Source organism: Ranitomeya imitator, chromosome 1 (assembly GCF_032444005.1).
Source record: "Ranitomeya imitator isolate aRanImi1 chromosome 1, aRanImi1.pri, whole genome shotgun sequence".
NCBI lineage: Eukaryota > Metazoa > Chordata > Amphibia > Anura > Dendrobatidae > Ranitomeya > Ranitomeya imitator.
The window spans coordinates 974,216,273-974,241,863 of NC_091282.1; the positions used below are offsets into that span (position 1 = coordinate 974,216,273).

General features: G+C 45.4%; 1 protein-coding gene across 1 annotated transcript; it reads right to left on the reverse strand.

Annotated features, from left to right (window-relative positions):
* Nucleotides 1-10,391: 10,391 nt before the first annotated feature.
* On the reverse strand, nt 10,392-12,744 carry LOC138652601 (zinc finger MYM-type protein 1-like). Its single transcript, XM_069743134.1, has 4 exons — nt 11,564-12,744; nt 11,472-11,519; nt 11,327-11,377; nt 10,392-11,037 (listed from the first exon to the last, which is right to left on the reverse strand). Exons 1-4 carry the CDS (start codon nt 12,742-12,744, stop codon nt 10,392-10,394), a joined length of 1,926 nt encoding a protein of 641 aa, XP_069599235.1.
* Nucleotides 12,745-25,591: the final 12,847 nt, after the last annotated feature.

Genomic DNA, 25,591 nt, shown 5'->3' on the forward strand with positions numbered 1-25,591 from the left:
AAAAACATAATTCGGTTCCTCACATCATGTTCTCATACACTTTATGCAGTTAATAGCCCTCTGTGTCTATACTGCTACATACTTAGGCAGTTAACTGGTTCATGCAGCTTTACATGAACACCCGAGCCTTACACTATGGCTGGTCCGAATAACTAAAGCAATTGTTACCATCCACCTCTCGTGTCTCCCCTTTTCCTCATAGTTTGTAAGCTTGCGAGCAGGGCCCTCATTACTCTTGGTATCTATCTTGAACTGTGATTTCTGTTATGCTGTAATGTCTATTGTCTGTACAAGTCCCCTCTATAATTTGTAAAGCGCTGCGGAATATGTTGGCGCTATATAAATAAAATTATTCTTATTATTATTTATACAATTTGGTGGGGGGATGGAAGCAGGGAGGGGAGAGAATGATTGATTCAAGTGGGTGTATATGATTGGGAACAATGCGATCGGCAGTCTGAAATCAAACATACCTGATTGACATCTCTCCCGACCATCAGTCATCCAGCACCTCCATACACATTAGATAGATTATCAACCAAACTTATTGATATCAGCTATCATTAGTTTAATGCATATGGGGGCCTTAACCTTGGGTCTCATGTAGCACTCAAGACCCCTCTTGTAGAATAAACACATACAGAGCACCCCTGTTGTCACTCTTTGTAATGTACATGCTGTAGTATAGTCACCCTATATGTAATATTGTCAAATGTTTTCTGGTAGTTTTATGTCCCCCACACCTCCACACACTTTAATGAAATCTGTGATATAATGACATACACCCCAGCCAGAGTATGATCACTTACATCCCTTATAGTAATTGCTCCCCCCAATTAATCACATCCTCACCATTGGATCAGGGAACAGATGAGGTATAGACAAAGGTGAAGCTCCTGTCTAGGGCGCTACCTCAGAAGAAGTAGGAAGGGCTAACACCACTTATCCATGGTACTAGACAGCCATGACGCTGCTCGCTGCTCTGCATCAGTGAGAATCCAGTAATTGTCCTGCTCATCAGTGCTCACAGTAGTCAGTGGTAGTGCAAAATGTAAAGCGCTGCGGAATATGTTAGCGCTATATAAAAATAAAGATTGTTATTATTATTTAATACTGACACAGGACACTGACAATTGCACGGCTTGTCAATGTGAGGCAGAGGCATTGCTAGTAAGCACAAATAGAGGGTATTCATGTGGTATTCCAGCAGTGCTCAAATTAACTCGCCATGCCGCAGTGAGTGCCCTGTGCCAGTACTAAACTACTAAATACCGATATTATACTTACTGTGACCACTGGTGGGCAGTACAGAGTCATGACTGCATAGTGCTATAGATAAGTGATGATGGGCACCATAGGCAATGCTCAGCCCTAACTCCTGACCGTTAAAGGGGTATTCCCATCTCCAAGATCCTATCCCAATATGTAGTAGGTGTAATAGGTGTAATAATAACAATACTAGCAAATACCTCCAATTAGAATGACATCCGAGTACAATCCGATGCTGCACTCGCACTCACAGACTTGTATGGGTGCGGGTAAGCCGAGTATCGCTGCCAATCGCAGCATGCTGCAATTGCTCTCTCATGCTGAATTGGCATGAGAAAATAATCGTACATCTGAGCTGCCCCATAGCCCATAGTGTAACACTGAAAAGAGTGCTATGTGATGTTTTATCACATACTGTAGCTCTCCGCCATGTTATACTGTAGTGTGGCCCTGGCCTAAGCCTCAGTATTTCATCAGTATTTGTATGCCAAAACCAGGAGTGTCATCAAATTACAGGTGTCAGTCTTTCAAATATTGCTTTCCTCTGTAAGCATGTACGTAAAAAAGAAAGATAAGAAAACCGCCAAATTGAGAAAGTGCTAATGACACTTCAGCTGTGTCATCAACTGATGGTATAGATCATACTGATAGAATTACATTGCGTCCGAAAATTCACACATACTTCTATGCAGCTATCATGCTCAGGTTGGGAGAGCCGCGGCCAGGCGGCCAGGCCGAGCATTGCGATCAGATTTCGATCCGATTTATACGGCCGTCTATCTTCGCCCTTCCAGACATTTTTTAGACAAAGAGATGAAATAATAATAAACAACAAAGGAAATCAATAACCTAACATTAGGGAAAGTAGAAGGCTATTTGAAAAAGAAAGAAAAGGAGAAAAAAGTAGAAAACTTGGTTATTAATATCTCCTCAAACGCATTTAATCAATGGAAGCATAAAGTATTGAACAAAGGTTTAGGTTTTGTACCAACGTTTGAAACTACTGATTTTGACTTTATGGTGGACATCTATAAAATCTGCTATCAAATTTGATTGAAAATGAATTATCTTGATACAAATAGACAATGGAAAGTAGAACAATTATCTATCTCCATTGTATATAGTGCCTGATAGGTTAAGAAAAATATCAGATTTTGATCCAAAAATTACATTAACCACATTATAGACAATTAAAAATATAAATGCCAAAGAAGTCAAAGTTTCATGGGAACGTGAAATGAATTAAAAGAATAATAATGTGTGTTCTGAAAAGTTGGCTGCACTTACATCTTTAGAATGATTTCTCCCCTGTCATAAAGAGAGCTGACAGCAGGGGATCCATTGTCATAATGGATAAGGAGAAATATATAAACAGTGTTTAGACAGTTAACTAATATCGTTTATAAAAAAAACTTGTGAATGATCCAATGACTATTTTTAAAAAGAAATAGATGATTTGTTAAAGGAATCCTTGGATATATACAGAATTAATGATAGCGTGTTGAAAGCACTTATAAATGATACTCCAAAAATAACTTGCTGTATTTGTTACCCAAGGTAAAAAAAAAACAAGTCTGTGCTGTCCCTTAGGTCATCTTATTGTTTCAGTTATGAGCTCACTGTACCTGTTCTGCCTCTTCCTGATGGCTCCAAATCCCAAGCGTTCTAATTATCAACTTTTTAGATAATTGTGTGACTCGTATTTACACCACCAGGCGTCCACAGACAGTTTAACTCGACAGGCACTGCAACTGTAGAAAGACCAGGAGAAATTATGCTGTTTTCTTCCAAAATCTTGTATTAGTTACAATGAACAGTAGGTAAAAAGGAGTAATCTGTACATGGCAGAACACATGCGTCTTGAGTAATGGCTGCTGTAGACTAAACTGTTCCCATTCGTGGAACACAACATTCCCTGTCTCAAATCGTCAGATTTTATAAGTCCTTGTGTGACGTAAGGAGTCGACTCTGTCCCTCGACATCATGAAACCTGCAATGAGAGGAGAGAAGAACAAACAATGCAACAATAACGCAGTAATCAAGTCCACACTTGCAGTAAACGTAGTCCTTGAATGAAGAAATGAAAAATGGAAAAATTAGTCCAATAGAAAAACCTATCTTCGGATTGGGGAAGCCGCAACATGCCAATTCTTCCACCAACCCAACAGTAGACGTTTTAGTCCACAAGGGAAAGTTCAACGTTCAGTTGAACACTGATAGTTCTGTGTCCTAGTATGGCAGTAGTATGCAGAAGTAAGCTCCCTGCCATGGCAGAGTCCAGCAACAAAGTTAATTTCATGTGACTCCTGCTGCCAGCGGATGATGAACCTGAAATGGATGTCAGCAGGCATGATGGCTGACCAGCTTGAAGGATGTCCAAAGTGATGAGATCTGAGCTTCCATACTGGCACCTTGGACAAACAACTTGTAATGCAGTTTGGCCTGAGATCCTTCCTAGACTCTGGTTCTCTTGGCTCAAGTTCATAACTGCTAACCTTAGAGCAAGGATTGTTGTGCAGCCAACCTATGAGTGATGGCTGCGGGCTGTAGTCAAAGTTGATTGTTGTCCTGAGACCTACTCTCCACTTAACTAATTGCAGGTCAGTGGAGACGAGATGCCACTGCTCAGATGTGGCTCTTTTGTTTTTTTACTGTTAGCAAGGCAGTACAGAGTCCCAGCCTTGGTGTAGGGTATGCAGGTTTTGAAGTAAATTTGACCTTGTCCAAGTTGAAGCGTGACGTACCTTTTCGCCAGTTTCTGAAGCACTCTGAGAGGCCCCTACAGCTATAGTCTTCGTAGATGCGTTGTAGGAAACGTAGACTTGTCTCTTGATGACGGTTGAAAGAGTCTTTACAGAACTACGGTGCAGGACTTGGAGTTGCTGTAAGGCCTTTAGAGACTTCTTCCTGTCTCTCACCTTTGTTGTCTCTGAGATGGTAACATAGTGTTCCTGTTGATGCCCTGAGTAGCAAGTTGTCTCGGTGGTATCCTGCCTTGAACTGCGATGGGTGTCCTGAACCCAAGAAGACAATAGATGCTGTTTTCAACAGGAGAGGCTCCTCGTTTGGTAGCAGGTTCATCACAGGGTGATGCCTGGGAAGTGAACATGTGTTTTTCGACATCTGGCAGTGTGCTAAGGCTGCATTGCATGGGAAGAACACTAGCACCATCGGTAAGAGGTAGGCTGTTGAAAGAGAGGCTCTCACTCTGAGCACTGAAGTCTAGCACGGCTTCAGTTTGACCAAGCTTGTGATGGAGATAGGCATCAAAGGTTGAGAACTTAGCAGTTGCTTGCTGCGGATCCCTTGGCAACTCAGTCTTTGCGGGAAGAGAAGATGAGGGAGCTACCAAGCTGTTATAGTCATCTTCAGTGGGTTTGATGCTTGTGACCATGATGATCACCTTGTCTTCCTCTGTAGGAGGTGAGTTGTTGTCCTTGGTTGAAGGATCGTGTGCTGTTGTCTCGAGGTTGTATTCTCGAGGATAAAGCAGACTTGAATTGTCAGATGGTTGTTGTTGCCACTTGGTGCCTTGGACTTCTCCTTCACCCAGTAGTGATGTGGGTATGGAAAGAGGGACAAGTCGTGGTGATCTGATGTGATAAGGGTTTTGTAAGAGGAGATGTTGCTTGGCTTCTTTGTCTTGTCACTACAGATTTTGCCGATGATGACCCTGCCTAGCTCGAGACGCTGGGCGTACAGTGCATTGTGTAGTCCATGGATTTGTTTACGCATCTTGTGCAGTCGTATAATGTCTGTGCCGAGGAGAATTAGGATGCCTGCCTTGTCATCCAGAGGTGGCATCTGTTTGGCTATCATTCTGAGATGAGAATGCTTAAGAGCGACTTCTGGCTTTGGAATTTCTTCCCTGTTGAATGGTACTTGGTTACACTCAACAAGCGTGGATAGTGATATCTCCATGGCGTTCTTCTCAAGAGAAGTTATTATGAGGCCACTGGTCCTTCTCTCAGAGGTTTTTATAACGCCACTGCAGGTGCCCAAGGTGTAGGGATAGACATCTCCTTTTATGTCGACCTAGCCGAAGAGTTCTGACCTAGCCAGTGATTTGTTGCTCTGGTCGTCCAGACTAACGTGCGCCTTGACTGCCTTCTCTGGATGACCCTTGGGATGGATACACCCTTGCCAGGTAAATCTTCATGCAGGACTTGTCTCGAAGACCTTCTCTGCAGACTTCGGTGCATGAGGAAGATACCGAAACATGGCTTGTCACTTGGTCTGTACTCTCCCCACCATGGCTTGTGGTGGGAGAAGGTGTAGACGCAGAGTCAGGCTGTGATGGATGTAGCACTTGTACGTGTCTTCGCTGTACCACTCTAGACACTTGATGGCGATGACACAGTCCTTAGCAAGTTGTTCGGTAGAGGCGCAGCACCTGAAGCATACTCCAAACTTCTTCAAGAGCTCCTTTCATTCTTGCAAGGGTTTCTTCCTGAATCCGATGCACTTCTTCAGGGACTGTGGCAGTTTGTGAATTGGACACTGGCGGTTCAGATTTTTCATTGCCTTTGTCTGGCGCTGATGTTGGTGTTGGTAGAACTCCTTTATTTTTTGCAGACACCGGTCCGCTGCGGTTTCTGTCATGAGAGTGCAAACTTTTGTACTTAGGAGATGAAGCAGAGCCGCTGGGTTCTTCATGGCAGAAGCTGTCTTCGGCTTTGTTGGGGAGTTCTTGGCGTATCACGTATCTCACAAAGTAGGACATGTCTGCTCTTTCTGACTTCGGTGGAACATTTGCTGGCTGAGTAATGCTGTAGCTTCTTGGTTCAAGAACATGGGAAGATACGGAGTGGCATAGGCGTTTAGACCAGCAACCGGTTTGTGGTATACAGTCTCTGTTGTATGCGGGGCCGGAACCACACAGTTGTCAGGAGTGTAGTACCTTGCCAGTATGTTAGGTTGCATGTAGTCATTGGCGTATGGCATTTGCTAGGTTGTAGGGTCTAGCTGTGTATTGAAGCATGAAGCAGTTTTAGGTTTAAATGTTTGTGGCACATTGGATTGACCTTCAAAGTTGGGAGCTGCAGGCGGATCAACGTCTTGATGCTTTGGAGAGGGGTTGGTACTGACAAGAATGTTGTTGGTGGTCAGGGGTTCATTGGCTTGGCTCAGCATGTAGTCTCTTGTGCGATTAAGTTGGTCTTTCCTGTCAAGTTCGCACAAATTAAGGCTGCCTCCTTGGTTCCCACCTAGAGCTTTCTCGAAGACATTTAGCTTTGCAATGGCTGCTGCATGTTCACATTCCTGCTACAGGGCTTCTATTTCTGACCACTCGCATGCAGATTCAGCTTCCTTCTCTGCTTTCTTGCATGCAGATTCCATTTCCCTCTCTGCTTTCCTTTGGGTGAAAACGGCTTGCACTTTCGAAGATTCTGCTTCGGCACATGCTCTTATGAACTGCTCACTGAGGGTTGAGTACCTAGATGAGCTTGACTTGACTGAGTGCTTTGAGCTACCAGCGAACCTGGATTTTTGCTTCTATCTTGTCCACAATGTCACTCACGGTGCAGTCTTGTTCGGCATTGAGCTGTTGGAAGTCCTAGTGTTCCTTTAGAGACTATTTAAATTGTCTTTATAAGACTGGTATGCAGAGTACAATTGTTCAATGGCTCCCTTTGGTGGTAACTAGTGAGCGCTGGGCACAGATAAGACAGTCGCTTGGTTCAGCACTCTTTTGCAGAGGGAAGTTGTGTGGTGTAGCAATTCACTTTTGTTGGATTCTAGGTTCTCTTTGACCTTCCATGTAGGTTTGGTTAATCGTTTAGATCTTTCACTGCAAATTGTGAGAAGTTCTGTTTACCTTTCTTGCTGCTGCAAGACTGGCAGTGAAAGGGTTATTTTCGTCTCAGACATTGCACACAGGAGTGCAAGGGTGGGGGCTGTTCTGCTCCTGGTTGTCAGGGAGACCAATAAAAAGTTGCAAATCGCTGAGCTGAGGAGCACAGAGAATGTGTTTACAAAGTCTATGAAAACTGCTGCTTCTCAATAGCTTATAGATAATCCTTTCTCTGGATTAAAGATTTCAATATCATCCAGGTACACCTACCCTTCAAGTTCCTCGAGCAATGTGTTGATCATCTGCTGAAAAGTGGCAGGGGCATTCTTCATGCCGAATGCCATCACAGTGGACTCGTACAGTCCAAAGTGGGTAATAAAGGCAGAGCATTCCCATGCCTCACAGGTCAGGGGAATCTGCCAATATCCCCGGCTCAGATCTATGATAGTCAGGTACTTAGCCCTGGCCAACTGATCGAGCAGGTCATCGATGCGTGGTATGGGGAACGCATTGGTGACTGTCACAGCATTGAGCCCCTTGTAGTCCTCTCAGAACTGGGTTGTTCAGTGCTTTTTGGGAATGAGGACTATGGGCGAAGCCCACGCGCTGCTGGACACTTGGATCACCGCCAGCTTCAGCATTTCATCAATCTCTTGGCGCATGTGCTCCTGCACCTCAAGAGAGACCCGATATGCTGAACGCCGGATTGGGGGGTGACTACCAGTGTCCACGTCATGGACGGATGTCTCTGTCCTTCCAGGCAGGCTGCTGAACAGCTCCTGGAAGGGGTGTAGGGTGACGCCCAGCTTGGACCGTTGGTCCTCCGAGAGCTGGTTGCCAACCTTCACATCCTCAATGGATCCACCCGCTGTCATGATCCAGACCGGATTTTCGGTCTTGTCTCTCCTTTCCTGGTCTGGTCATATCAGGGGTTAACTTTCTCTGCCTCGATCTGGTGTCGGGTCTGCTATTTCTCTGCCCTGCATCCTGCAGGCAGTACCAGTTATATTTCCTGCCTACGGCATGTGTAGCTGGCTCTGGTGAAACCATGATTTGTCCTGCTGCATTTACCTGTCTTTGCCCTTGTCTGTTCATTCCTCTATTCCCACCCAGCTCTGTGTGTACCTGTGTGTTTGGATTCCCCAGTTCTTGCCTCTGCTTTGGCTCTGACCTGATTCCGTCTCTTCCTTCTGGTACTTCTGCTTCGGACCAGTACTGACCTTTTGACGCTTCTATGACTCTGTGTTTGGTATTTCCCTTGGTACTACGCTACTATCTGGTATCAACCCAGCTTGTCTGACTATTCTGCTGCCACCTGGTGGTAGCCTCGCTACAGTTCTGCTGGTCTCTGTGCAGGATTTCAGCCCTCTCTCCATTCTGCTGCCATCTAGGGGAGTTTGCATTCACCTGCAGTGCTGCAGCGTGACATTATAACTGGCATTAGTCAGACTTTTTTGCTTCCTTTGTTCCTCTCCTTATGGCTCCGCTTCGTACCTGGAGAATCAGATGTCTAATTTTACTCAGATGATGCAGGAATTGTCTGTGGAACATAGAGCCCTGGCCATTTCACATAATCAGGGAACTTACTGAGATGATTAAGTCTTTTCAGGGTTCTATGACACAATCAGCCTGTAAGCACTCAGACCCATGGATGTCTTTTTACACTCTCCTGAACCTACGGCCAGGCTCCCTGATACTTTCTCTGGAGAAAAGGAGAAGTTCAGTACATTAAGGGAGAGTTGTAAGCTGCTTTTCTCCCTTAGACCCTGATCCTCAGGGGATGAGAGTCAATGGGTGGGGATAATTATTTATTTATTCCCCCATACTTCCCCCATACTCTGGAACTCTCTACCCCAACACATCAGACTCGCGCCTACCATAGAAACCTTCAAAAAGAACCTGAAGACTCATCTCTTCCGACAAGTCTACAGCCTGCAGTGATCCTCAACCTACTGAACAGCCGCACAGCCAGCTCTTCCCTCTCCTAGTGTATCCTCACCCACCCCCTGCAGACTGTGAGCCCTCACGGGCAGGGTCCTCCCTCCTTATGTACTCGTGTGCCTTGTTATCTGCTCATGTTTAATGTATTTGTCTATATTTGCCCCGTATTCACATGTAAAGCGCCATGGAATAAATGGCGCTATAAAAATGTATAATAATAATAATAATAATATTTACTCCGGGAGGTTCCTCAAACTTGGGCTTTTTCTTTATCTGCTACTGCCCCTGAACGTGTGTCTATGAATAGGCTCTTTGAGGCTTTAGGACTAATTTTCCATGAACCAGACTAGGTCAGGGTGGCAGAGGACACGATCATGGGTCTCTCCCAGGGTAAACTCACTGCCGAATGGTATTGTTCAGAGTTTAGACGGTTGTCGGCCTAAGTGTCATGGAATGACTCTGCGCTAAGATGTCAGGTCAGGAGAGGACTGTTGGATCATCTTAAGGACACTCTGGCTCTCCACCCGACACCCAGCACCTTGAAGGAGGCCATGACTCAGGCCATTCATATGTTTCGGAGGTTGCGGGAGAGAGGTGTAATTCAGCGAAAGGTTCCTTTACATCCTGCTAATTCTGATGTGATGCCATATACGGAACCTATGGAGATTAGGGCCACTAACCTCAAGGAGAAGGAGAGGAAGCGACGACGTGAAGGGAGATTATGTTTTTATTGAGGGAATCCTGAACATTGGAAAAAGTCCTGCCCCTCTTGCCCACTGACTAACAAGTTGCTGGGAAACGCCTAAGTCTGGGTGATTGCCGAGGAGGTCACCCAGACTCTCAGGCAGGGCCGGCCCGAGAGATTACGGCGCCCTAGGCAAAACTATTTTGTTGCGCCCCTACTATTCTTGACAGTAGATGAAAACTTGGGATATAAATTTAGGAGCAAAATAAACCGCAACAATGATTAATTAACTCTCTCCTAACTCTTTAATCTTCTGAGAAGTTGTATAGGACAAATATATACAAAGTAATCAATAACACAAAACAAAAACGACCATAGGTAATTAAAATTTTTGTTTCCTTGCTTTTTTTTTTAAAGGATGACACTAAGTCACCGAGATGAATTTGTTTAGCAACTTCAGATTCTATTGAAATTGTTGCCCACCCAACCAACCTCTCTTGCGTCATATTCGCCCTTAAATATGTTTTAATTAGCTTTAGTTTTGAGAAGCTTCTCTCTCCTGAGGCCACGGACACAGGCAGAGTCAAAAGAATTCGTAGAGCCACCACCAGGTTGGGGATACTTTCTTTCAAGTCAGATTTAAGCAAAAGTTCAAGAACGTCTTTTGGTGATGAATCTTCTGGAACACGTCTTGACATTGCCTCATAGCTCTGTGGCATCGATGTCTTTTACTTCGTTGTGTGTAAGAGACTTTTCCAGAGCTTTACACTTATCCAGAACAAATTTGCTTGGTTTTCCCTCAAGTGAACGGATGTGGTACAAAAATCCAAATTTCAATTCCATTTCTATCAGCTGAGTGAACCGCTCATCAACTGAATTTATAGCAGTATCTAAGATCGCAACGTAAAAGTTAATTTTGAAACTCTGTTTCTCATCTCTTATGGGCTCATCTTTCCCTTCATAAGAGAACTGTCTGTTTTTTTTCTTTAAACGTTTTGGCGCAGAACTTGACTCAAAATTAGCTGGTATGCCAAGCTCTTCTGCGATTTCCCTCGCATCAACTAACAGCTTCTCAAACTCTTCATCGCTTCTTAATGATTGCAGATATTTCTTTGTTTTGTCAAGGTGTTGAGAAGCAGCAGCTAAATCGAATTCTTGTGACTGAAGTAACTTACTTGTCAAATTGACTTCGTACAAAATGTTGAACCATACTAGAACAGATGTAACAAAAGAAAAGGTTCCAACTTGTTTAGCAAGACCTTGAGCTTCTAGCCGGGAGACATTTCCAGAGCTTCCTGTGAGACTAATATTTTCTGCTATGTCCATTAAGGCATCATGGACTTCGCTCAATTGGTAACGGAGGGGGTCCAGAGCATCAATTCTACTTTCCCACCTTGTTTCGCTTAGAGGTTTTAGAGTCAGAGATGGCAAATGACGCACGAGTACTTCCCAACGCTGAGTTGATGAAGAGAAAAATACGTAGAGATTTTGAACTAACAGGAAAAAAGTTGACGCTCCAAAACAACATTTAGTGGCATTGTTGACGACTAAGTTTAGAGAATGGGAGCTGCAAGGCACAAAGAATGCACGTGGGTTTATGTCCAAAATTCGTCTTTGTAGTCCAAATTTTTTTTCCCTTCATGTTGCTCCCATTGTCGTTGCCTTGCCCTCGTAAGTTGTCGATGGGGCTCACAATCTAAATTCCCTATCAGTATGTATTTGGAATGTGGGAGGAAACCGGAGTGCCCGGAGGAAACCCATGCAAACACAGAGAGAACATACAAACTCTTTGCAGATGTTGTCCTTGGTGGGGACTCCAGGACTCCAGCGCTGCAAGGCTGCAGTGCTAACCACTGCGCCACCGTGCCGCCCGCCCAGGAATGAATCCCAAGAAGTGCTCTTTAATTTCAAACTTTTTGTCTTCTGATGTGGAAACAAACCGAACAATGATAGTCATTTGTTCAACATGAGACACGTCTGAAGTACAAACCAGCACTGCAGAAAAGTATTTTGCAGTTTTGACATCGTCAATAATCTTTTCCTGAATACCATTAGTTAGCAGTTGAATCATCTCATTCTGTATTGTTTTTCCCAAATAATGTGCATGAATCTCTTTGTCCCGGATTTTCCGAATGTGCTCACACATGATGGGATCGAACATAGCCAAATACTCCACAAATTTCAATAAGTTCCCATTATTAGATGCAAACAATGCATCATTTGATCCACGGAACGCTAAGTTTTGCATACTTAGTACCCTCACTAGAGCTATCAACCTTTCTAAAATTTGATGCCAGTATTTTTCTTGCTCTTCAATTTTGCGTAAGTGTTCTTCGTCAATGATCTTGTTCATCTTAAGTCTATTTTCGAGTTCCTTCCATTTTTGAAAGCTAATCATGTGATCTTTGCTTTTTTCGTGGCTGGCTAAAATAGCAGATATGTTTTTCCAGTCATTTACACCATCAGTACCTAAGGCTGAGCGTTTGATGATTCCTAGTTGAAGTGATGAGTCTGGAAACAACGTGCAGCAAAAACAAAAAACTGAATTTTTCTGAATAGAATACGTTAGCCAATTGCGTTCAAGACTTTCACCATTGACAAGACGACGTTTATAGTGAACACAAGAAAATTTTCTACGATTAGTGTCCAAAGGAAAATCGAAATCTTTAACTTGTGTGGGGCCGAGTTTTACTACATGTAGGCATAAGTCATCATTGATTACGGTCCACGTAGCGGGATCGTCCGAATAGTCTTTGTGTAGTATTTCTATAGATGTACCAGCCTCCATGTCAGTACTGGTACTTTGATCAGATCTACCACCAGATATTGATGGTTGTAGTTCACTATTTTCGGCATGAGAAACAAATTCTATTTCCACATTCGATATTTCAGAGGCAACAGAAGCCTGTTGTTCCAACATTTGGAATTCCCCATCTTCATTTCTATTGCTTAGATATTTTAAAAATGACCCTTTGATTTTTGAAAGTGATTTCTTCTTCTCAGCTTTTCTTTTACGGTTCTGAAACCCCGAAAGTTTTTTCTTCTTATCAGCCATGACTCGTTACAACACACAGCATTTACCGAAAAGTTAACGCGCCGATTAAAATTGTTATCTGAACATTATACAATACGATTTTACTTTTAAGACAAAAACCACAAATTTCTTTAACAATTTCCAATGTTTCCAATATTTTTGAAAATCAAAACAATATACCTACCTCGCAGCGCCTAACACTTTAGAACCTAGGCCACCAAAAATTTACTAAAAACCTCCTATTTTCTATTTGCATTCATGAAACCTCATGGAACAATGAATCTAATGAATATACAAAATAACAGCAATGGCTCACATGATAAAGCATGCAAACAGTAGAGACATACCTCGAAAATATTATAATCACGCGCGCCGATATGCAAAAAATGTAGATTATCTCCCTTGCCTTAGCTGGCCTGACTGGCAGTCCAGCCAGGCAGTCTACACCAATGCGTCAAAACAGACTCCTCCCACTAGCCGCATCGACTGCTGATGACATCTATCAATATAATCGCCAACTAGTACCTAGTACCTAAAGTCCAAACTACGTATAAATAGGCCATATGGTACACCTACCTTTTAAGTATATGTATTTTTTTTCTCTCGGGCGCCCCCTTAGTGTAGTGTGTGCTAAGTGTGCATTTTTGGTTGTTTGCTTTGCTTTGCCAACATTTGAAAACTTAGGAGCAAAATAAACGTGCGGGATCAAACACCTGTCAGCAGACGATGCAAACGACTCACATCCGTAGTTTAGCGCCTCCTTTCCGTGCGTAAATTGAAGCTTAATGGTTTTTCTTTTAAATTTATGGTTAAAAAAATTTATGTACACTTTTCTTTCAATCCCTGAAACTTTTTGCCTTTTGCAAAGATTTTTTATAATTTTTTCTATTTTTTCTCTGGCGCCCCCTTTGGGTCGGCACCCTAGGCGGTCGCCTAGTTCGCCTAAACGTTCGGGCCGGCCCTGCTCTCAGGTACCTTTTTCCTCATTTCAAAAGATTTTGTTGGAGGTGGAACTTTGCTGTGGGGATGGTTACAAACCCACTTCAGCTTTTGTAGACTGTGGGTCATCCATGAACTTCATTGACTCAAGCTTAGTGTCCAATAGTAAGATATGGACAGCTAGGCTTGAAACCCCAATCCATATCATTGCCATTGATAAGACACCTGTTATGACCTGGTGGTTAGGACAATAATGGACCTGGTGGTTAAGAGCACACGGAATGACCTGATAGTTATTAATCATATAGGACGAGCTCTGAGACGTGGAAACTCTGCTGACCGCAATCCCTAATCCTATCACACACACTAGAAATAGCCGTGGATTGCTCCTAACGCTCCCTATGCAACTCATCACAGCCTCAGAAACTAGCTAGCCCTGAAGATAGAAAAATAAGCCTACCTTGCCTCAGAGAAATTCCCCAAAGGAAAAGGCAGCCCCCCACATATAATGACTGTGAGTAAAGATGAAAATTACAAACACAGAGATGAAATAGATTTAGCAAAGTGAGGCCCGACTTACTGAATAGACTGAGGATAGGAAAGGCAACTTTGCGGTCAGCACAAAAAACTACAAAAAGACCACGCAGAGGGCGCAAAAAGACCCTCCGCACCGACTCACGGTGCGGAGGCGCTCCCTCTGCGTCCCAGAGCTTCCAACAAGCAAGACAAAAATCAAAATAGCAAGCTGGACAGAAAAACAGCAAACAGAAAAATAAGCAGTAACTTAGCTTCTGCTGGGAAGACAGGTCACAAGAACGATCCAGGAGTGAACAAGACCAATACTGGAACATTGACAGGTGGCATGGAGCAAAGATCTAAGTGGAGTTAAATAGAGCAGCCAGCTAACGAATTAACCTCGTCACCTGTGGAAGGAAACTCAGAAGCCACAGCCCCACTCACAACCACCAGAGGAAGCCCATGGACAGAGCCAGCCGAAGTACCATTCACGACCACAGGAGGGAGCTTGACAACAGAATTCACAACAGACACCGCTGGTTAAGAATATTGTTAATCTTGTCTCTGAGGAGTTTCTAGTCAAGGATAGTTCCTTGCATCAGGAACGCATTTCATGTTATGTTCTGGACAATCTTCCAGCGGGACTGGTGTTGGGATTCCTCTGGTTACAGTTGCATAATCCTGTAATTGACTGGGAATCTCAGGATATTGTGAAATGGGGTCCTAATTGTTCTAATGGTTGTCTTTCTGTTGTTCTGGTGTCGTCGATTAATCTGGAGGGTATTTCGGAGTACCTGAAAGATTTTAAGGATGTGTTTTTCAAAAAAGAGGCTGAGGTCTTGCTACCACATCGCCCCTATGATTGTACTATAAATCTCATTCCGGGTGCTAAATTGCCCAAGGCCCATTTGTACAATCTTTCTGGCCTGGAACGTACTGCTATGAAAGATTATATCTCAGAAACTTTACGTAAAGGTCACATCCGTCCCTCTGTCTCTCCTGTGGCTGCTGCATTTTTTTTGTCAAAAAGAAAGATGGTGGTTTAAGCCCTTGCCTCAAGTTTCGAGAACTAAAAAAAATTACGGTGAGAAATACCTACCCCCTCACGTTTATTCCTGATCTTTACAACCAATTATCTGGGGCTAAGTGGTTTTCCGAGTTGGACCTCAGGGGAGCATATAATTTTATCCGTATTCGGGAGGGGGATGAGTGGAAAACAGCATTTCTCACCTCTGAGGGTTTGCTTGAAAATTTTGTCATGTCCCTTGGTCTCACGAACGCGCCAGTGGTTTTTCAAAATTTCATTAATGATATATTTTCTGACTTCATTGATTTTTATATGGTGGAGTATCTAGATGACATTCTTGTATTTTCATCTGAAAAAGAATCTCACATGGGTCATTTACATGCAGTTCTTCAGAGGTTACAGGAGAATTCTCTGTTCGCTAAACCTGAGAAGTGTTCATTTTGTGTCCAAGAACTGTCCTTTCTGGGGTTCATCCTTTCTACCAAGGGGTTTTGTATGGACCCTGGAAAGGTACAGGCCGTTATTGAATGGGTGAAACCTAGAGACTTCAAGGCTCTTCAGTGTTTTTTGGGTTTTGACAATTATTATCGCAAATTTATTAAGGGGTTGTCTCAGGTGGTCAAGCATCTCACTGACTTCACTCGTAAGGGGGCTGATCTTAAAAACTTGGTCGTCTCCGGCAGTTGTAGCCTTTTCTACATTGAAACAATGTTTTATGTCTGCTCTTGTGTTGGTCCAGCCCGATCCGTCTGAACTATTCATTATAGAGGTGGACGCATCGGAGGTGGGAGTGGGGACAGTGTTGTCTCAGGGACACTTTGACTAGCTTAAGACCCTGTGGCTTTTTCTCCAAGAAATTTTCTCCTGCTGAAAGAAATTACGATGTCAGGAATAAGGAGTTGTTAGCCATAAAATTGGCTTTTGAAGAATGGAGGCATTGTTGGAGGGAGCTGTTCATTGGATCACTGTGATTACGGACCACAAGAACCTGTCTTACATTGAGTCTGACAAATGTTTGACTCCTAGGCAGGTGAGGTGGTCACTTTTTTTTCATGTGTTCATTTTTCTAACACCTTTCGGCCTGGTTCCAAGTATATCAAGGCTGATGCCTTATCTCGCAGCTTGGATCCGATATCTCTCCCGAACCTCTTTCCTCCATTCTTCAGCATGGGGTGGAATTTTCTAGGCTGGATTCGGGTTGTCCAGGGGCTGATTCGGCGGTTCAACGGTTGGGGGAGGTTTGGAGGGAGGTCCCGAAGAACATTGGGGTGGCTTAAGGCAAACAGAAACATTTTGCTGATAAGCAACGATCTGCAGGACCTAAATTTTTGGTAGGAAATAAAGAGGGGTTGTCTGCCAAGAACATAAATCTGAGACTTTCTTCTGTTAAGCTGGGTCACAAGTTTATTGGTCCTTACAAGATTATTGAGGTTGTCAATCCAGTTGCCTTTCGTCTACGCTTACCTCTGTCGCTTTGTATCTCCAATGTGTTTCATTAGTCCCTTCTCAAGTCATTTGAACCTTCCTCTGCTGGGTCTCAACCCTCTCCGCCTCCTGTCTTTGTGGATGGACAAGCTGAGTTTGAAGTTGAACGGATTGTCGATTCTCGGATGGTTCGCAGTTCGCTTCAGTACTTGGTACATTGGAGGGGTTACTGTCCTGAGGATCGATCTTGGTTTCCGGCTCGATCAGATCATGCTGGTTGGTTTGGGCTTTTCATGCACGTTATCCTGGGAAACCTGGGGGTCCGATGGCCCCCCCTTGAGAGGAGGGTACTGTCACGATCCAGATCGGGTTTTTGGTCATGTCTCTCCTTTGCCGGTCTGGTCATGTCAGGGGTTATCTTTCTCTGCCTCGCTCCGGTGTCGGGTTTGCTATTTCTCTGCCCTCCATCCTGCAGGCAGTACCAGTTATATTTCCTGCCTACATGCTGGCTCTGGTGAAATCATGATTTGTCATGCTGCGGTATCTATCATTGACCATGTATGTTCATTCTTCTCTTCCCACCCCGACTCTGTGAGTCCCTGTGTGTTTTGATTCCATCTCTTCCTTCTGGTACTTCTGCTTCAAACCAGTACTGACCTTTTAGCGCTTCTCTTACTCTGTGTTTGGTATTTCCCTTGGTACTACGCTACTCTCTGTTATCGACTTGGCTTGTCTGACTATTCTGCTGTCACCTGGTGGTAGCCTCGCTGCAGTTCTGCTGGTCTGCTCTTTGCAGGATTTCAGCCCTCTCTCCACTCTGCTGCCAGCTAGTAGAGTTTGCATTTACCTGCAGTGCTGCAGTGTGACTCCCACCTTGGCTTGGGTGAGCAGGTACAGGAGGGTTTCTGCCTCTCCTTCCTCGGGAAGATTGCACACAGTGAGGACCCAGGCCTCCCGCTCATGATGGACCTCCATCATGTTCACGTGGAAGGTCTTTGTACTTCCACTCCTTACAGGTGAGTATAATCTCGTACCGGCAATGTGAGCACTGTCTGGCTGGGCGGAAGGGTCATTTTTGCAGCCGCCGGTACCATTACTTTTCCCAAGACTTTTCCTTCTCCCAACATCTCCTGGGCTTGAGCGGTTCAGATCAATTTCTGAAACACCTTCCGTTGAGGGGTTCATGAGCTCCACTAGTTCAAGAAAGGTTCCTGGGGCTCATTATTCAAAAGTTGTCCCATCTCCTTCTGCACATTCATTCCAAGAGTCGTTACGGGTCCACGACCGGCTTCTCCTGTGACCAACACAACCCCTTTGCGGCCTACATCCTTCCCGCACACTCAAATCCCCATCCAGACCACTCCTGCCACCAGAATGGGCAACTGATTGGCTGCTGTCAATCCTATTACTAGTCCCCCGCGAGACCTCCGGGGAGTGTTGTCTGAAGTAGGCTTCCGGCAGAATAGTCACTTGTAACCCGGTGTCGATCAAGCAGTGGACAGCTCACCCATTCACCTTGGCACAAACCGTAGGGCTTGCAGAAACTATGTTCTTGGGACTTCCTTCCCTTTTTGTCATCTTTCTGGCTCCGCAGCCACAGAGCCCACTAGTTTAATGGCTGCCTTGGGGGAGGTTCTATCCGGCTCACACAGCCTCGAGCATAATATCCTATCTTCACACAGTTAAAACACATCAGACCCTCTTCAGCACCAAGGGGTCTCATTCCCTGATGGGGTCCAGCAGAAAGGTGAGATCCTGCTTCGCTCCTGTCTCTAGTTGAGGGGGCTCCTCTCAGTGACTCATGAGCTGGATCAGGGTCTCTCCTGAGGCTGGACTACTCATTTTGTATCTCTTGTATCTCCTTCTGGATCTTGCAGGCCCACTCCGGCTCTGCTGCAGGCGGGGTAGGTCCTTCACTGCTCCGGACCATCCGTGATAGGGCCGCAACCCCTGTTCCTGCTCTATTACGCGCCTCCGTCCCCACCTCTAAGAAGATCATACGTGGGCTAGCGTGCAAGCGTTCTCGCAATTCCTAATTAAGCGGCTCCTCCCTAAGACCAGACACAAATTGATACCTCATAATTCTACCAGGAGGCCCCACTTCCATGGTTCCCACATCATCCCTTTTAGTAATGTGCGCATGCACCTCCTGTAACGCATTGATGTATTGCGTCACCATCTCCCCTTCTCACTGTACGTGACCAAATAACCGCATGCGCAGCTCTCCAACGTCAGTGGGATCCCCATGCATCTCTTCCAAAATCTGTACCACCTTCTCCAATGTGAAGCAGAAGTCCAGCGTGGGTGATATCCATAAAAAATACCTTTTATTCCATTTTCATTAAAAGCACAAAAGTCCAAAATCCATCTTTATATCCAGAGACACAAAAAAACGGGTGATTCATACCAGTGACAGTCACAGGCTTAAAGTGCATTTAAAATTATATGCATTTCAACGGTTGTGCCGCCTTAGTCATTGTCCAATGTATCCTGCTCATGTGGAGGGCGTAACATTACAGAATACCGGGCCTCACCATTTAGGGTCATTAACGCTATCTCTGCCTGCAGCGCGGGGGCATTGGGGTGTATCCGCAGCATGCTCTTGACCCTTTCTGTCCAATCCCACAATATTATGTTGTTTCCTGTGAACTTTGGGAGATTACTAAGCATTGCCCCCAATGGTAAACTGGACTTGGGGATACTCATAGTCGACTGGTCTGCAGCGTCTGTGTCCCTGGACTGCATCCTGCTGACTACGCCAAATGTAACACACAGGTGCTGGGATGCAGCGACACAGACGTGCAGAGCAGGGGTTTACTATTATTTAATTGTTTAACAGCAATAAACTCCTCGCAGGGAGATAACAGGGGAAAAGGGATGCAATATAAACGGTATAACGGTTATTTAACTAAGACAGACTCTTGTTATCAGATTCACTTATCGTGGCTCCGCTGTCCGTCACTCTTTGCAGGTCTGTCAGGTAATGGGGTGCCGGAGGAGGTTGGGGCAGTGTCTTCAGGCGTTCCCACCCAACACACGGTACCGCATCTGGCGGCAGTGGGCAGTCACTGGTTTTGCCTGCTCAGCCAATAGTCCAAGAGTAGAGCACTTGTCTCTCTGAGCAGCCGCCGTCACCACAGGGGCTGCTCTGCAATGCTCTGTTCAGCGTGCGCTCCTCTGTGTGCCGGCCGATACCGGAACATCCGTGCTGCGATGCCCTACCCAGCATGCATCTCCCTGTCCACCTGCCGATATGGGTAAGTCTCTCACGCGGCCGCCCTGTCTCTGCACGCTGCGGCCTATCGCTCTCCTCATTACAGCTGCGGCCCGCACCCATTCAGCGCTCTTGCGGGAAGCTCCGTTCAGTTCCCGCGCAACCCCTTTTAAGCTCCTACCCCTGGTTACGCCCCCTTCACCTAGGTTACCGGCTCACTCCATCTGAAAACTCATTCCTTCCATCACTAGGAGGTTCGGCCCCAGCAGTTCCGGGCCCAGCGCTTCAGCAGCACGTGCAGCCCGGTCATCTCATCTACACCGGCATATATTGTTAGGTATTAATAATATAAATATAACAATATAATACAATAAAAACAAGAAAGAAAACAACATCTCAGACAGCTTATAACTACCTTCCCCTGAGCATATTATCTTATGGACGGCCAAAGTACCAGAGTCCTACAACTAAAGTTTTTATACTGCAATGTGAGAGGTGGGACATGAAATAAAAGCAGCATCTCAGAATTTTGGTTCATTAAAATACACTAAGTTGACATCAACTGAACCAAACATGATACATTCAGCAAATGTCTCTCTTTTTACTTTTTTTATTTTAGTTTTACACCATGAACAAAACTATTAAGAGGAACTTTCAGGTGACTGATTCTGCCCAAACCACACCTGTGGTATTTCAGAGATAACATACTTTGAATAGTGAGCCAGAGGTGACTACAAAAATAACGTGTCAGTCAAGTTAAGCCAAATGAAGAGAAGCCAGCAGTGATCAACCCACCATGACTAGTCCTCTAAAGCCCCCATACACATTAGTGCATCAGTGCACAGCAGAGGGAGGACAAGCAGCAGGCTGGTCTACGGCCATTTTGTATCTTCAAACATTTTGTCCTCCATACAGTATAATGGCCACATATAGTCCTCCATACAGTATAATGGCCCCACATAGTACTTCATACAATATAATGGCCCATATAGTCCTCTCTACAGTATAATGGCTCCACATAGTCATCCATATAGAATAATGGCCTCACATAGTTCTCCATACAATATAATAGCTACAGACAGTTCTTCATACAGTATAATGGGCCCACATAGTTCTCAATACAGTATAAAAGGCCCCACAATTTTAAAAATACTTTCCCAGAGGCATATTGGACATTCTCTGAGCCAGCTATATAGGTGAGAGCGGACTCAGAGAAGGAGGTACTGACTCCCAGTGAACAATTGTACTCTTTTAGACAATTGAAGCTCTAACAGCCTGATCAGAGCACCATCAGCAGTGAGATCAGGTAATGTGATCATGCTTCTGACGTCACTCGCTGGCTCGCAGAGGCACAAAGAACATTGGTAGTAAGTTCTCTGGTCTAGCTGAAGAAACTGAAGATTTAGTGCAATGGGAGGTAGATTTAGTGTGTGGGGGATATTTATTTCGTGGGAGAGATTTAGTGTGTGGGGTACATTAAGTGTAAAGAGGGTGGGAAAGATTTAATGTAACGGGGGAAGATATGAGCACATAAGTTTGGGGAGCAAGGAAGGGACAGGTGCCGACACAATATGGAGAGAGGGAAAAATTTGAAGACACAGTATGAGAAGCAAAGGGTGAGATAGGGGCATGTATGAGGAAACAGTATGGGGGATGGGTGTAGACACTGTATGGTGAGTGGGGGAGATGGGTGCCGACACAGTATGGTGAGTGGAAGAATGGGTGCGAATGCAGTATGGTGAGTAGGGGTGCAGACAGAGTATGATCAGTGGGGGTGGGTGCAGACACAGTATGAGGAATGAGGAATAGAATGTATGAGGAGACGAAATGGGTGCAGACACAGTATGGTGAATGAGAGGATTGTTACAGACACAGAATGGGGAGGATGGGTGTGATTGCAGTATGGGGAGCGAAGGGTAAATGTATGCAGACACAGTATGGGGAGCGAGTGGGGAAAGGGTGCAGTCACAGTATGGTGAGTGGGGGGATGAGTGCGGACACAGTATGAGTAGCAAGGGGAAAAATATATGCAGACACAGTATGAGGAGCAAGGGTGATGCGATGTGTGCAAACACAGTATGGGGAGCCCAGAATATGTATGAGGTGGCAGTATGTAGAGTGAGGGGTAAATATGAGGACACAGTATAGTTAACAGGGGGAATGTGAGAGGAGATAGTATGAGGAGGGAGGGGGAAACGTGGGAGGCGACAGTATGGGGAGAAAGCGTGAGTGGGCACAGAATAGAGACTGAGTAGTGAGGGGGTTAGTATAAGGAACAGTGTAAAGGCACAGCCAGGAGGTGACAGTATACAAAGATGGGAGAATGTGATGAGGGGGCACAGTATAGAGACTGGGCACTTTAGGGGAGACACAGTGTGAGAGGATAGTGTTAAAATAGGGCCTAGTATGGAAAGGAGGGGGACGCATTGAGAGCATGTACCTTTAGATGGACAGTGTGGGGGTCGTATTTTGTGTAGGGAATATAGTGAAGGAAAATTATGTATTCAGGGACTCAGCGTAGCGCAGATATTTTTAGTCAGAAGCATTATAATGACACTGCTATTTTTAAGGACATCGTGTGGAGATGTGTTGCACAAGACTAAAAAGATGAAGTCTGCAGAGACGAGTAGAGATTGGCGGACACCTAGATGTTCAGGTCCGGTGGGTTCGGCTGAACAGTTACAAAAAGTCCGGGTTCAGGTACCAGAACAGTACCCGGACCCGAACCTGAACCCGGACTCCATTCACTTGAATGGGGGCCCAAACATCCAGTATTTGCTGAGCTGTAATGTGCATAACAGCGCGGCAAACATCACTTCTGATCGGCGGTGAAATCATCCCCGCCAGTCACAGAGCCACACTTCCCACGCTGTCAGAAGACAGCATGAGCACTCAGTTGTGATCTGAGGTATAAAGTTTACCTCTGGTCACTGGTGACAGCCTCTGGGACAACTGCTCCCATCATCCGACACCTGCTGCCACTAATAACTGCGAGAGCAGGAGCGGTAGATAGGAGTATTCATCTGCCGCTTCTGCAATGTAAATAAATAATTTTTAAAAAACGGCGTGGGTTCCCCTGTATTTTTGCTAACCGGCCAGGCAAAACTCACAGCTGAGGGCTGCAACCCTCAGCTGTCAGCCTAAGCAAGGCTAGTTATCAAAAATAGAGGGGTCCCCACGCCGTAATTTTTAATTATTTAAAAAAAAATGTTAAAACGTCCCCCATTTTTGACAATCAACTTTGCTAAAGCGGACTGCTGGGGGCTTGTGTTCTCAGGATGGTAAGGGGCCATGGATATTGACCCCCAGCCTAAAAATACCAGCCCACAGCTGCCCAGAAAAGGCAAATCTATTAGATCTATTTGCCCAGCTCTTTCCACTTGCCCTGTAGTGGTGGCAAGAAGGGTTTATATTTGTGGAGTTGATGTCACCTTTGTATTTGTCCAGTGATATCAAGCCCACGGCTTAGTAATGGAGAGGCGTCTATAAGACACCAATCCATTACTAATCTTATGGTTATAAATTAAAAAAACAGCCAGAATAAGTTCTTTAATTGAAAAATTGACACAGACTCCTTTAATAATCTCAATTAAACCATACATATGACCTCGCCTAATTCCACCGAAGCCCTCGATCTCCTCTAACAAACCAAAAATAATAAAACAACAATATACCATACCTGTCCGTCATTCCGTCCCACGCCGTAATCCATGTCTGGGGGAGAAATAGTTTTCAACCTGGACGGTGCCAAGATGCGACCGTCCAGGCTGAGAACCACCGGGGAATGAACTTCAGCGAGTGCAGCCTCAGTGACTGGAGGTGATGTCATTGAGGTTAACCACAGTCATTGAGGCTCCATTCCCAGCTGGGCTGAACTGCCTTAACCTCAGTGAGATCCCCGCTAGCACTGTGAGATCCCTCTTCTTTCTCTTCTCTGGTGTGAATTTCTCATGTCTTCTCGTGCAACACCTCCTGTCTTCCTCTAGCTTACCAAGCCCCCTCCCAGCAGGTCATCGGTCCTCTCTGTCTCTAATTTCCTTCCCCCCTGCAACAAGAGGTGTGGCCCCAGCAGTTCCGGATCCGGTGCTCTGCCAGCACCCACAGCCCTGTCTTCTTCCTTACACCATCACTGTCCTTTAACTTGCTATTCCACGGGCGAGAGCTCTTTCACCAGATATTCTTCCACTCTTTGAATCATTTGTTTGCCAAATAAACTGATCTTGTTAATAACGAGTTGGGGGCACCCCAGCTGTTGTTCACTCAGATCGGCGTAATCCAGGTTGACTGATGGGATGCGAGTGGCTGTTTTGATCCAATGAGTCTGCCATTCCTGTCGCTTCAAACATTGGCACCTCAGTGCTCACTTCCCTGGGGGTGGTAGCCAGTGAATTGTTGAGGTCTGAGGGCAAGGCCAGCATCTCTTCTTCGTCAAAGTCGAGAACTGTCGAAGTGGGTGCATTGATGACGTTCGGTGATTCATTTCCTTCCTCGGGCCCCTTGGACAGGCAGGGCTGCTGATTCAGCAGTCTGGTCTCGGGTCGGAGTCACTACAGTGAACTAGGTGAAACGGTCCGTCATCACCAGACAGTGTTCATACCCAAGATGTGCCGGGCCTACAGCTAAGTAGTCAATCATCAATATCTCCAAGGGGCAGAAGTCACGATGGTTTGTGTCGGGGCCCTCTGTTCTGGAGGTTTGGCTAGCTCACAGCTCCGACAACTTTTGCAGGCCTCCTGTACTGCAGCCCTCAATCATGGGGGATACACCAGCTTCTGTAAGCACTGGAATGTCTTCTCTGGACCAAAGGGAGCCCCCATCTCATGATCATCCGTAGCTACCACACGGATCAACTTTTTTGGGAGCACTACTCACCAAGTGACCCCCAAATTTTCATAGTAGCTGTACTCTTCAGTATAGCAACCCATCTTAAAAAACTGAAGTCGAGCGCCCGCTAGGACCATTGGGTACTCGGTACCAGGCAGGTTCTGTTCTTAAAGGGGTGGTCACAGTGGCAGTGACCCGGTCTGTGGCCCTGGGTGTCCAGTAAAAGGGGGTTAAAGAAAATAGAAATAAAGTCTAATGCAGTAGTGTTCGTGATGCCACCCGTGGTATTCAGCCAGGGGTGGCCGACGCTGCTTAATGGGGTCCACTGGGGATTATGGTATTGCAGCTTAGGTGTATAGCTCCCAACAGGTGGAGCTTAGTCCCCAGGGCCCCTGGTGTAGTTGGAAAGGACGGTAGATGGTGAAGTGCAGGAAAGAATTAGAGGTTACATGGTTGTAGTCTCTACCTTTTACTGATGCAGTCCAGGTACAGTTTACAGGTGGTCTTTGGAATCCGGACAGCCTGGAAGTGATTCGGAATCCCCCTAACCAGATGGGGTTGGAAGCCTTCCTTACTGCGCTGTGTTCTCTGTCCCTTGGTGCCTGAGGCTTTGTACAAGGTCCTCTCTCTCTCTGCCCTTTTAGGTGGACATTTCCCACATGGAAGGAAACTCGAGCCTTTTTACAGGTGTCCCTCTCTAGTGGTGACTCCGGGCTCAAATCTGCTGCTGTGCCTTCGAGTGTAATGGTGGCCAGGAGACTTGGAATATCCTGCCCACCGGTTTCTGCTGTGGGGCATACAGTTACTGCACAACCTCGGAATTCCGGCCTCCGGTTTCTTGCGCTTGATTCTGGAGGGAGCCCACTTGCAGTTCCCCTCCAGTTTCTCTCTCCTTCTTTGCTCCTTCTCCCCTCACTGTCTCC